Below are 10,000 nucleotides of genomic sequence, written 5' to 3'. Positions count from 1 at the left end.
TTTGAGTAAGTTGTAACTTTGTTTATCGCTTTATATAATTTCTACCTAGACAGCCAAAGACATCGTTAAAATAAACTTTTGTGTAACATCATTGGATGTGAAAACTCGGTCGATAGAAGAATCAAGGTAAACTTGTAGGAATATTTAATGACGTCACAGAAAGGGCGGAGTTACTCTTGGACAATCATATATAAGAAATGACTCTCACTCCGTCAGTGTCCCTGCAGCATCATCACAGATTCATTCTGACAACATGGCATTCAAGGTATGCACTCGTGTTTTGTGAATTGTAACTACAAATCATGATCAGTTCATTTTTTTGCAGACATATCGCTGAGAATGCAATGCACAGCAGATCTGACCTGGCCATCGAAATCATCAGTTATTTTCCGTTTTCCTCGTTTCATTTCATTTTCATAATCCATGTGTACTTTTAAAGGCTAGCCTAAACTCAAATAGTCAGGGTCCTGCGAACAGAGATCTGTAAAAGAAAATGATTCATTACTCTTTGTCATTGTTACTTTCATTCGGATTGACAAAATGCTATCTTCGACATGTGTAAGCGTGGCTTGTATATCATTAAATATAATTTCAAAATATTGTGCTGCAGGTATTTGCACTGGCCGCCCTTGTGGTCGTCGCCATCGCCCTTCCTGATAGTCAACCAACCTATGGTTACTCAGCTCCCACACCTACTTACGCACCTGCTAAGTACGACTTCAACTACGCCGTCAACGACCCACCATCTGGTAACGACTTTGGACATCAGGAAGCCCGTGATGGTGACAGCACACAGGGATCCTACTACGTCCTGCTTCCCGACGGCCGTCTGCAGAGAGTGACCTACACTGTCAACGGCAACTCTGGATACGTGGCTGACGTCACCTATGAAGGAGAGGCTCAGTACCCCACCCCAAAAGCCTCCTATGGTCCTCCTCAGCCTTCCTACAAGCCACCTACACCTTCCTATGCCTAAGTTTATTGAACTCGAATGTTTGTATATTTTGTATATTAAACCAGAAAAAATACCTGTAGGTGTCTTCCATCCCCTGTGTTATTTACTTAATTTGTGTATCGCTAAAACAGCAACATTTGTTCCCTTCTTTCTTTTGCACGTGATGCCACAGATAAAATGAATAAGAAAAAACATTCAGTTGCAAATATTCTGATTACTATTATGTATATCAAAACAAGATAAAATCCTTACTTCTTGCAAGTATATAGTGATGTTCTATTAGACATGCATTATCATTTAATATTTTACAACCATATTCGAGGTTCTCCTATGAAAAGTATTCATTACTCCAAATATAGAACATGTATGAACGAGAATGAATATCTCATAAGTGCAGGAGATATATTTGACCGATTTCGACTCTGACACTGATTAAAAGGGATAATTATAATAGTGCTAGTAATGTAAACGAAAAGACAGTGCCTGGTCAGACTCCTAGTTATCTGCCACTGGAGTTTTAGCTCCTGTGCATAGTTCTTTGATTTGTCATAATATTTATCATAATGTAACGATGCTCACTTAATTCTGAAAATAATAATCTCCAATTTATTGTTCTTTACCAAGGTAACTTCTGATATGCCCACAGTGGCATCGGTATCACATCTTGGCAAGTAGTCCATTTTTTGCTAATGCAGTTTCTCTCATCCATTCCTTACTTTGTTTTTCTTATGCGTTCTTTGTTCTACATTCAAGTTTATCTGTACATTTACCCATTTGGGCTTCATTTCGAATACCTGATCTAAGATTTTTTCCATTAAACGAATTATGTATGGTTGCATATACTTTCCATAAACCTCAAATGTTACTAAATATTATCTGTCTGATTATGTAATGCGCAGTTACTCTATAAAATACTAAACATAATACTGTTATATTTTTCTTTAAATTGACATATATAATAATTTTAAAACGTGCAACGTGTGTTCAAATAATAATGAGTATTCAAATATTCACGTTATAGCATAGCTATATTCACTACTCTCTATATCTTGAATTATCAGCCACTTTGCCAAATGATAATACAAAATGCCAATTTTGTTGGTATACTCGTTTGTAAGTATTCCTTACCTATTATATTTAAAACATCTCACATTTTCTTGTACATACTGTAGCGTTTTGCAGTCACTCATGTTACAGAACTTACAGAATCAATATCCAATCATAAGTAAAAGATGTTATTCTACCTGAGGCTTTAAATGGTTTCGGTTGGTAGCCATAAGGGGGAAATCACTTCCGTACATCTACTGACACAAATTTGTCTGTTTGTCTGACAGTGCGGTAGCTGAAGGACCGTGTCTTCACGGTTTAGTGTGGGTCTGGCATGGTATAAACTGGTCAGTGGTTACCTGCCCGTCAGTATGAATTAGCTTCTGTAACAGGCACGATAACCGCTTCTTTTCTTGTTTTTCATTTTGTTTTTTTATTTCTTCTTTGGCCAGGAGAGCATGTAAGACCCTCAGGAATTTTATCATTTCCACATTATAAATAAAACTTACAAATAGACCTTCAAACGTAAGTGTAACATCACCGAAAGGGAAAACTCGATCACGGGAGGTCTCAAGGCAATTCTGCTGAGACGATACTCTCCTACGCCACCTTAAGGCCGGGGTTTTCTCTTCGACTCGTATATAACTGAAGAAAATTTTCTCTTTGTCAGTCTCACCACAAGTTTTAGAACCATGGCGTTCAAGGCATGTACAAATATAACTCTTGGAGTTCCACAGGTCATTATCCAAGACTTTAATATATATTTTGCTAAAGAATTTCAGTTCACTACATGATTAGTACTAACATTTCTACTGTGTTGTAGGTATTTGTTCTAGCCGTCCTAGTGGCCGCCGCCATCGCACTTCCAGAAAGCCAGCCTACGTACGGCTACCCCACTCCCACACCCGCATACGCACCCGCCAAGTACGACTTCAACTACGCTGTAAACGATCAACCATCTGGTAATGACTTCGGACATCAGGAAGCCCGTGATGGAGACAACACACAGGGATCTTACTACGTCCTACTTCCTGACGGTCGTCTGCAGAGAGTCACTTACACTGTCAACGGAGACTCCGGTTATGTGGCTGACGTCACCTACGAAGGCGAGGCCCAGTATCCCACCCCAAAGGCTTCCTATGGGCCTCCTCAGTCTTCCTACAAGCTGCCTACACCCTCCTATGCTTAAATGTTAAAGAAAGATAACTATTTGATTTTCTGTTTTCATAAATTATATTAAATTAGCAAAGGATATTTCTAGACACTTTATTCTACCCCGAATACCAATTTCACACAATTTTTTAATATGTATATACTACCATGTCTTCTCTTTAAAAGAAAAAAAAAAACTAAAACATATGTAAATAAATTAAGTGTGCATTTTTGTGTGTACTTGCTGAAATGTGTTATATATATATATATATATATATATATATATATATATATATATATATATATATATATATATATATAACTTTCACATGGACGTATTTTGTATTCCTGATGTTTGGTCTGAGCATATATTGTATGTGTTTATATGTTTATATTGGCAGGTAAAGAGATTAACATAGAGATAGATATCGGAATCTACGGTAGATTTAATTTTGACCAAGTGTTTGTTGAGGAAGATCATATGGAACTGATAATGAGGTTTCAGAGGTTTACATTCAAAATGTTTAAAATGAAGGTGTGTTTGTGCGTGACAGCGGAACGGCATCAAATTAATAAGTTCTGCTATGGATTTTTATTCAAAATATTTTGATATATATATGCATCTTTATTTTAATATATATATATATATATATATTTATCTTATCGAATCATAAGATACCAGTACTAATGTTCAAATCTTGTAATTTGCTCTCTCCATCTGATTTTATTACTGCATGTGGAACGATGAAATTAATATCAGTCTATATTTATAAGCAGAATTACCTAAATGGAATTACATATTTTAGCATATCAAAAGTGCAAAGGAAAGTGCCAATAAAGTTTTTACCTTTTGGAGCGGATTATGATCCTAAATAGTCAAACAAGTAGAGAGGAGAGGGGAGTGGGCATCTAAGCCTTCATTTAAAAGAAAGGACACTGAAGATCATTGTCGCTATTAATTTTTACTATAACATTCGTTGCCCATTCATTGTCTGAAATGTGTGTGTGTTTCTCCCTCTTTCTCTCTCTCTTTCTCTCTGAAAATACAGCTTCAACATAGACCTTCCAAACATCTATGTTTAAGTAATATCACCTAGGGGAGGGGGGTCTAGGAAGAACCAAGGTTAACTTGCTGGGATGATATTCGCTGACGTCAGTACGTGGGCGGAGTCTATTCTGGACATTTGTATAAAAGAAAGACTTTCCCTGCATTCGTCAGTCTGTCTGCAGTCTTATCACATTTTCATTCTGACATGGCACTCAAGGTATGTACCTTTGTTAAGCACTTGTAGTGAAACATGTTGTCAACTCATTCCACTGCAAAAACAATTAAATTATTTTCTAGAATAGATATATACTCCAGAAGTTAATTGATCGAAGTATCATAGCCGAAAAGCTGATCACAGAGGGAGTCAATACAAGTGTACAAAATAAATTTTTACTGGCATCACAAAACAATAAAAGGTTGTTTTTTTCCTAATCGTAGTACTGCATATCTTAGCCAATAGTGTTTTCAAGACATACAGTACATACACACTCTAAATATATAGCTCTCGCTATTGTTATGTACATATCGACCGGCAGGTATTAACACTGGCCACCCTTGTGGTCGCCACCATCGCACTTCCTGATAGTCACCCTACGTATGGTTATCCCGCTCCGACACCCGCTTATGCTCCAGCCAAGTACGACTTCAACTACGCCGTAAACGACCCACCATCTGGTAACGACTTTGGTCACCAGGAAGCCCGTGACGGTGACAGCACACAGGGATCCTATTACGTCCTGCTTCCCGACGGCCGTCTCCAGAGGGTTACCTACACTGTCAATGGAGATTCTGGTTACGTGGCTGATGTCACCTACGAGGGAGAGGCTCAATATCCCACTCCACAGACCTCCTATGGGCCTCCTCAGCCTTCCTATAAGCCACCCACCCCCTCTTATGCATAAGACATGTTAATCAGGAAATTATTAAGCCTTTGTACCAAGGATATTTATTGATCTCGGATCTTTGTAAATATGAATTATTAAACAAGCAGACTTCCTTCTGGTATCGAATATACCTTAATATACCTGGGAATGCTAAAAGATTCATTCGTTCTCCGAACAAGAATACAAAATGTATGGAAGACAACGATTTTGTTTGTGTTTCGACATACAGTCGGGTGAAACAAACCCAGCAATCAACCTAAGCAGATGAAAACTAGAGAGGTTTTCGTTGAGCACAAATCACTGTCATTAGTTTGAATATACCCTTCCCTTATTTTTAACACAGCTGTATTTCCGTTTTATGAATTTATTTACAAATGGACGACTTCACTAGTCCTCAGTCACCAGAGAGAGTCAATCAGTAGGCTCTACGTGACCTCATCCTTTACCTACATTCCATGAATTTTCGTTTTTTTTATATAATACTATTGGTACTAATGTTACTAATAATGGCAGTATGATACTAATAATAGTAAAAAAAATAGAGAACGTTTCTGAAAATCAAGGGGAAAACAGGTATGAAATATAGGACTACTAGTACTCCTTGTTGGCTAAGCTCTTCTGGAGCCATTTATATGTAAACATAATCAATAAACTAAATTCACTGTGGACATTATAGATAGTCTGTTGAGCTCCAGTAGGTTAAGAAATCTACTTGAACTTCCCCTAAATTATTAAATACGGAGTTGAGTATTCTTTAGTATGAAGTTGGTATATATGAATCTAAAACCAATTTATGCATCAAGAGGGTCACTACTGAAAGGAACCTACCGGTCACTTAACCCACACATGATCATTCACCGTAATTGGTCAGTTACCTTTCATGCAATCCTAATTCGGTGCATCCTATTCGCAAACCGGTTTACCGATATAAAATTAAACTTGACCAATTGTATAGCACCGCTCACTGTATTTAGCTCCTTGAATAGCGTTTTTCACAAATAAAAATTCCCTACACCCTATAGTGGATGACTGAATTAAAGGAATTTCTGTTTCATGGTCCAAAGTAACTGTTATGTTTTAGTGATTACAAAGAATCGAAAATCTTTACATTTCAGATGATGAAGTCAAAGTCAAAACAGTTTAGAAATATTGTAAGATTATATATGTGTGTGTGTGTGTGTGTGTGTGTGTGTGTGTGTGTATGTATGTATGTATGTATGTATGTATGTATGTATGTATGTATGTACATATATATACATATATATATGTAGTCTAAATATGTTCATAGTAAAGTGAGTATATTCTTCGTTTACAATTTTTTACTAGCACAGTTCTTTAGGTAAAGCTCAACAAACTACATTAGATGTTTCGAGATAGCATCAGTGCAAAGAGCAAGATGTGTAAGATCCGGTAAATATCTGTTAATACTATGACATGGTAATATTTGTTATCCATTACCATTTGTTTTAATCATTATTTGATATCATTAGCTATTCGTGAATTGTGAATGTTTTTAAATGAATATATAATTTATAAATTAACCTGAAGAACTACGCTTGTGTAATATCGCACGGGAGAACTCGCTCGGAAGAAGAATCAAGGTCAACTTATTTTCAGTCCATTTCTTGGCGTCATTACATGGGCGGAGTTTTTCTTGGACACAGGTATAAAAGAAAGGATTCTTTCTGTCTTCGTCAGACTTCCCATAGTCTTATCACATTTCACCTAACGAACATGACAGTCAAGGTTTGTAAATTATTTTGTGTTTACTTGATATCGGATACCTTCACTGCAGGTGTGTCATAAAAAATATAACTGTAGGAGATTTACGAGGTTTACAAAGTACTCTGCTATCATTGCATTTTACTTGTATTTTTTATTTTTTTTGTACTTATTAATTATCGTCTTTACATGTCTAAACAGAAATATGTATACATTATCTTCACAACACAAGAGATGTATTTGACTGGTTTCAATTATATCTTCGTCAGGAAGTTGTATTACTGAAGATATAATCGATGCCGCTCAAGTACGTCTCTTGTATTGTGATGGTATTAATTGTCATTCATACCCTTTCTACATTTGCCAACATGAATAAATAGAGATTCATTATATAGTCATGCGCAGATTCCGTTTAACCAAACGTGAATAGAAGGGGGGAGTTTTACATATGCTTCTGCTCCGTTTCTCACATGGTGAAGGACTTTAAACAGCATCCTATCTTCTCAATATCACTAACACATTGTTTGCAGTATATTGCATAATTGTGTATTGCAGGCATTTGTACTGGCCGTCCTTGTGGTCGCCGCCATCGCCCTTCCTGATAGTCATCCTACATATGGATACCCTGCCCCTACTCCCGCTTATGCACCTGCTAAGTACGATTTCAATTACGCCGTAAACGACCAACCATCTGGTAACGACTTCAGACATCAGGAAGCCCGTGATGGAGACAACACACAGGGATCCTACTACGTACTTCTTCCAGACGGTCGTCTGCAGAGGGTCACCTACAATGTGAACGGAGACTCCGGTTACGTGGCTGATATCACCTACGAAGGAGAGGCTCAGTACCCCACCCCAAAGGCCTCCTATGGTCCTCCTCAGCCTTCTTACAAGCCGCCTACTCCCTCCTATGCTTAAATCGGAAATAGAAAGATAGCTATTTGATTTTATATTTTCATAATTATATTATATAAGCAACTGATATTTTAGACATTTTATTATATCCCCAATGTCAACTTCACACTAATGTCTTTGAATCTGTATATACTACTATAATTGACCTATAAGTAGTCTCTTTAGAGAACATAATAAAAAAAAATATATATATATATATATAAATAAAAATATATATATATGTATATATATACATATTTACACACACACATATATTACATGTGTGCGTGTAAATATGTAGATGTGTGTATATACAATACACACACATACACACATATATATATATATATATATATATATATATATATATACATACGTGTGTGTATTCGATAATCAATAAGCTCTGCTATGGATTTTTATGCAGTATATATTGATGTATGTGCGTGTATATGTATATCTATGTATATATAGAATTTTTCTCGAATCTTGAAATATGTAAACTTGTTACAGTTACCAGACCTTATACTCTTGTAATTTGTTCTATCTGATTTTGGTTCAGCATTGCATGTAACTATGAAAACAATATCAGTATGTAGTTATAAGCAGAATTACCTTAATGGTTTTACATATGTTTGCATATTAAAAGTGCAGTGTACCGCTAAAGGGCTTAGCTTTTGGCGCGGATTATAAACTTATATAGTCAAACAATTATGGAGATGAGGGGGGAGGCATCTAAGCCTTCATATAAAATAAAGAACGCTGAAGATCCTCATCGCCATTAAATTTTACATTGCTGAAATGTGTATGAGTTTTTTCTTTACATATCTATCTCTGAAAACACAGACCTTCCAAGCAATTATGTATATGTAATATCGCCGGGGGGAAGGTGGGATCAGAAGAATCAAGGTTAACTTGTTAGGATGATATTCTCTGCCGTCATGACGTGGGCGGAGTCTTTCCTGGACATTTGTATAAAAGAAAGACTTTCCCTGCATTCGTCAGTCTGTCTGCAGTCTTACCACATTCTCATTCTGCCATGATATTCAAGGTATGTACCTCTGTTAAGCATTTGCAGTGGAATATGTCATTCCATTGCAAAATCAATTCAATTATTTTCTAGAATATATATATATACTCCATTTCATTAATACAAGAATCATAGCCGAACATTTGGTCATAGAGGTAAAGCATGTATACTAAAATTATTTTTAACTGACCCCCCAAAAAATGAAAAGGAATATATCTTTTTTTCCTTGCCGTAGCATTGTATCCCTTTGCCAATAGTTTTTTATGTTTATTTTACATACTGTACATACATTACACACGCTAATTTTATGTACATATCGTCCTGCAGATATTAGCACTAGCCACCCTTGTGGTCGCCGTCATCGCACTTCCTGATAGCCACCCTACTTATGGTTATCCCGCTCCCACACCCGCTTATGCTCCAGCCAAGTACGACTTCAACTATGCCGTAAACGACCCACCATCTGGTAACGACTTTGGTCACCAGGAAGCCCGTGACGGCGACAACACACAAGGATCCTACTACGTCCTTCTTCCCGACGGTCGTCTGCAGAGGGTCACCTACAATGTGAACGGAGATTCCGGTTATGTGGCTGATGTTACCTACGAGGGAGAGGCTCAGTATCCCTCTCCACAAACCTCTTATGGGCCTCCTCAGCCTTCCTATAAGCCACCCACCCCTTCTTATGCTTAAAACATGTTAATTAAGATATGATTGTGGCTATGTACCAAGGATATTTATTGATCTCGGATCTTTGTAAATATGAATTATTAAACAAGCAGAAATACAGACCATAATTGTGTTTGCTTTCCACCGTACAGTATTAACCTATTACTGATCTTGCTTCCCTTGGTTATATTTTATGAGATTGATATCAGCATAAACATTGCGTCTATTTTTAAAGAAACTTAAGAAATTGTTTAGCACCACTTATTGTGTATGGTTCCTTGACTTGTGTTGTCCACAAATAAAAATTCCCTTTATCCTTTAATGGTTCACTTAAATACAGTCTTTTTGTTATACTAGTGATTAGTAGTATGACAAAAGGAATCGAAAATGCCTGTTTCAGTTGATGAGGTTAGAGTCAAAACAGTTTTAAATATTTGAAATAAAAAATATTTACATAATCTAAACATCTCAGTCATAAAGTTTCTTATATATAAAATATATAAATAAATATATACAGGAATATGAGTGTGTGTGTATACAGCACCATCTCACACTGATAAGATCAATAGATATAAGAATAAACCGCATTCGTGTTGACA

General features: G+C 36.5%; 4 protein-coding genes across 4 annotated transcripts; all 4 read left to right on the top strand.

Annotated features, from left to right (window-relative positions):
* The first annotated feature begins 227 nt into the window (after positions 1-227).
* LOC125027450 (pro-resilin-like) lies at positions 228-1,028 on the top strand. Its single transcript, XM_047616528.1, has 2 exons — positions 228-265; positions 611-1,028. Exons 1-2 carry the CDS (start codon positions 254-256, stop codon positions 974-976), a joined length of 378 nt encoding a protein of 125 aa, XP_047472484.1. The 5' UTR covers positions 228-253; the 3' UTR covers positions 977-1,028.
* Positions 1,029-2,687: 1,659 nt separating this feature from the next.
* LOC125026810 (pro-resilin-like) lies at positions 2,688-3,191 on the top strand. The gene is made up of 2 exons (XM_047615411.1): positions 2,688-2,739; positions 2,826-3,191. The coding sequence occupies exons 1-2, from the start codon at positions 2,695-2,697 to the stop codon at positions 3,189-3,191; spliced, it is 411 nt and encodes a 136-aa protein (XP_047471367.1). The 5' UTR covers positions 2,688-2,694.
* Positions 3,192-4,384: 1,193 nt separating this feature from the next.
* LOC125027449 (pro-resilin-like) lies at positions 4,385-5,198 on the top strand. The gene is made up of 2 exons (XM_047616527.1): positions 4,385-4,419; positions 4,739-5,198. The coding sequence occupies exons 1-2, from the start codon at positions 4,408-4,410 to the stop codon at positions 5,102-5,104; spliced, it is 378 nt and encodes a 125-aa protein (XP_047472483.1). The 5' UTR covers positions 4,385-4,407; the 3' UTR covers positions 5,105-5,198.
* Positions 5,199-6,798: 1,600 nt separating this feature from the next.
* Positions 6,799-7,729, top strand: LOC125026809 (pro-resilin-like). Its single transcript, XM_047615410.1, has 2 exons — positions 6,799-6,832; positions 7,364-7,729. Exons 1-2 carry the CDS (start codon positions 6,821-6,823, stop codon positions 7,727-7,729), a joined length of 378 nt encoding a protein of 125 aa, XP_047471366.1. The 5' UTR covers positions 6,799-6,820.
* The last annotated feature ends 2,271 nt before the right edge of the window (positions 7,730-10,000 follow it).

The sequence above is a fragment of the Penaeus chinensis genome, chromosome 7, assembly GCF_019202785.1.
Source record: "Penaeus chinensis breed Huanghai No. 1 chromosome 7, ASM1920278v2, whole genome shotgun sequence".
NCBI classification, from domain to species: Eukaryota; Metazoa; Arthropoda; class Malacostraca; order Decapoda; family Penaeidae; genus Penaeus; species Penaeus chinensis.
Note: the sequence above shows the minus strand (reverse complement) of the source record. Positions and strands in the feature narration are given on the sequence as shown.

Coding starts and splice junctions, on each gene's coding strand:
- LOC125026810 (XM_047615411.1), top strand. CDS start 2,695: ATGGCGTTCAAGGCATGTACAAATATAACTCTTGGAGTTCCACAG. Junction 2,740..2,825: donor TAACTCTTGGAGTTCCACAG/GTCATTATCCAA, acceptor ACTGTGTTGTAG/GTATTTGTTCTAGCCGTCCT.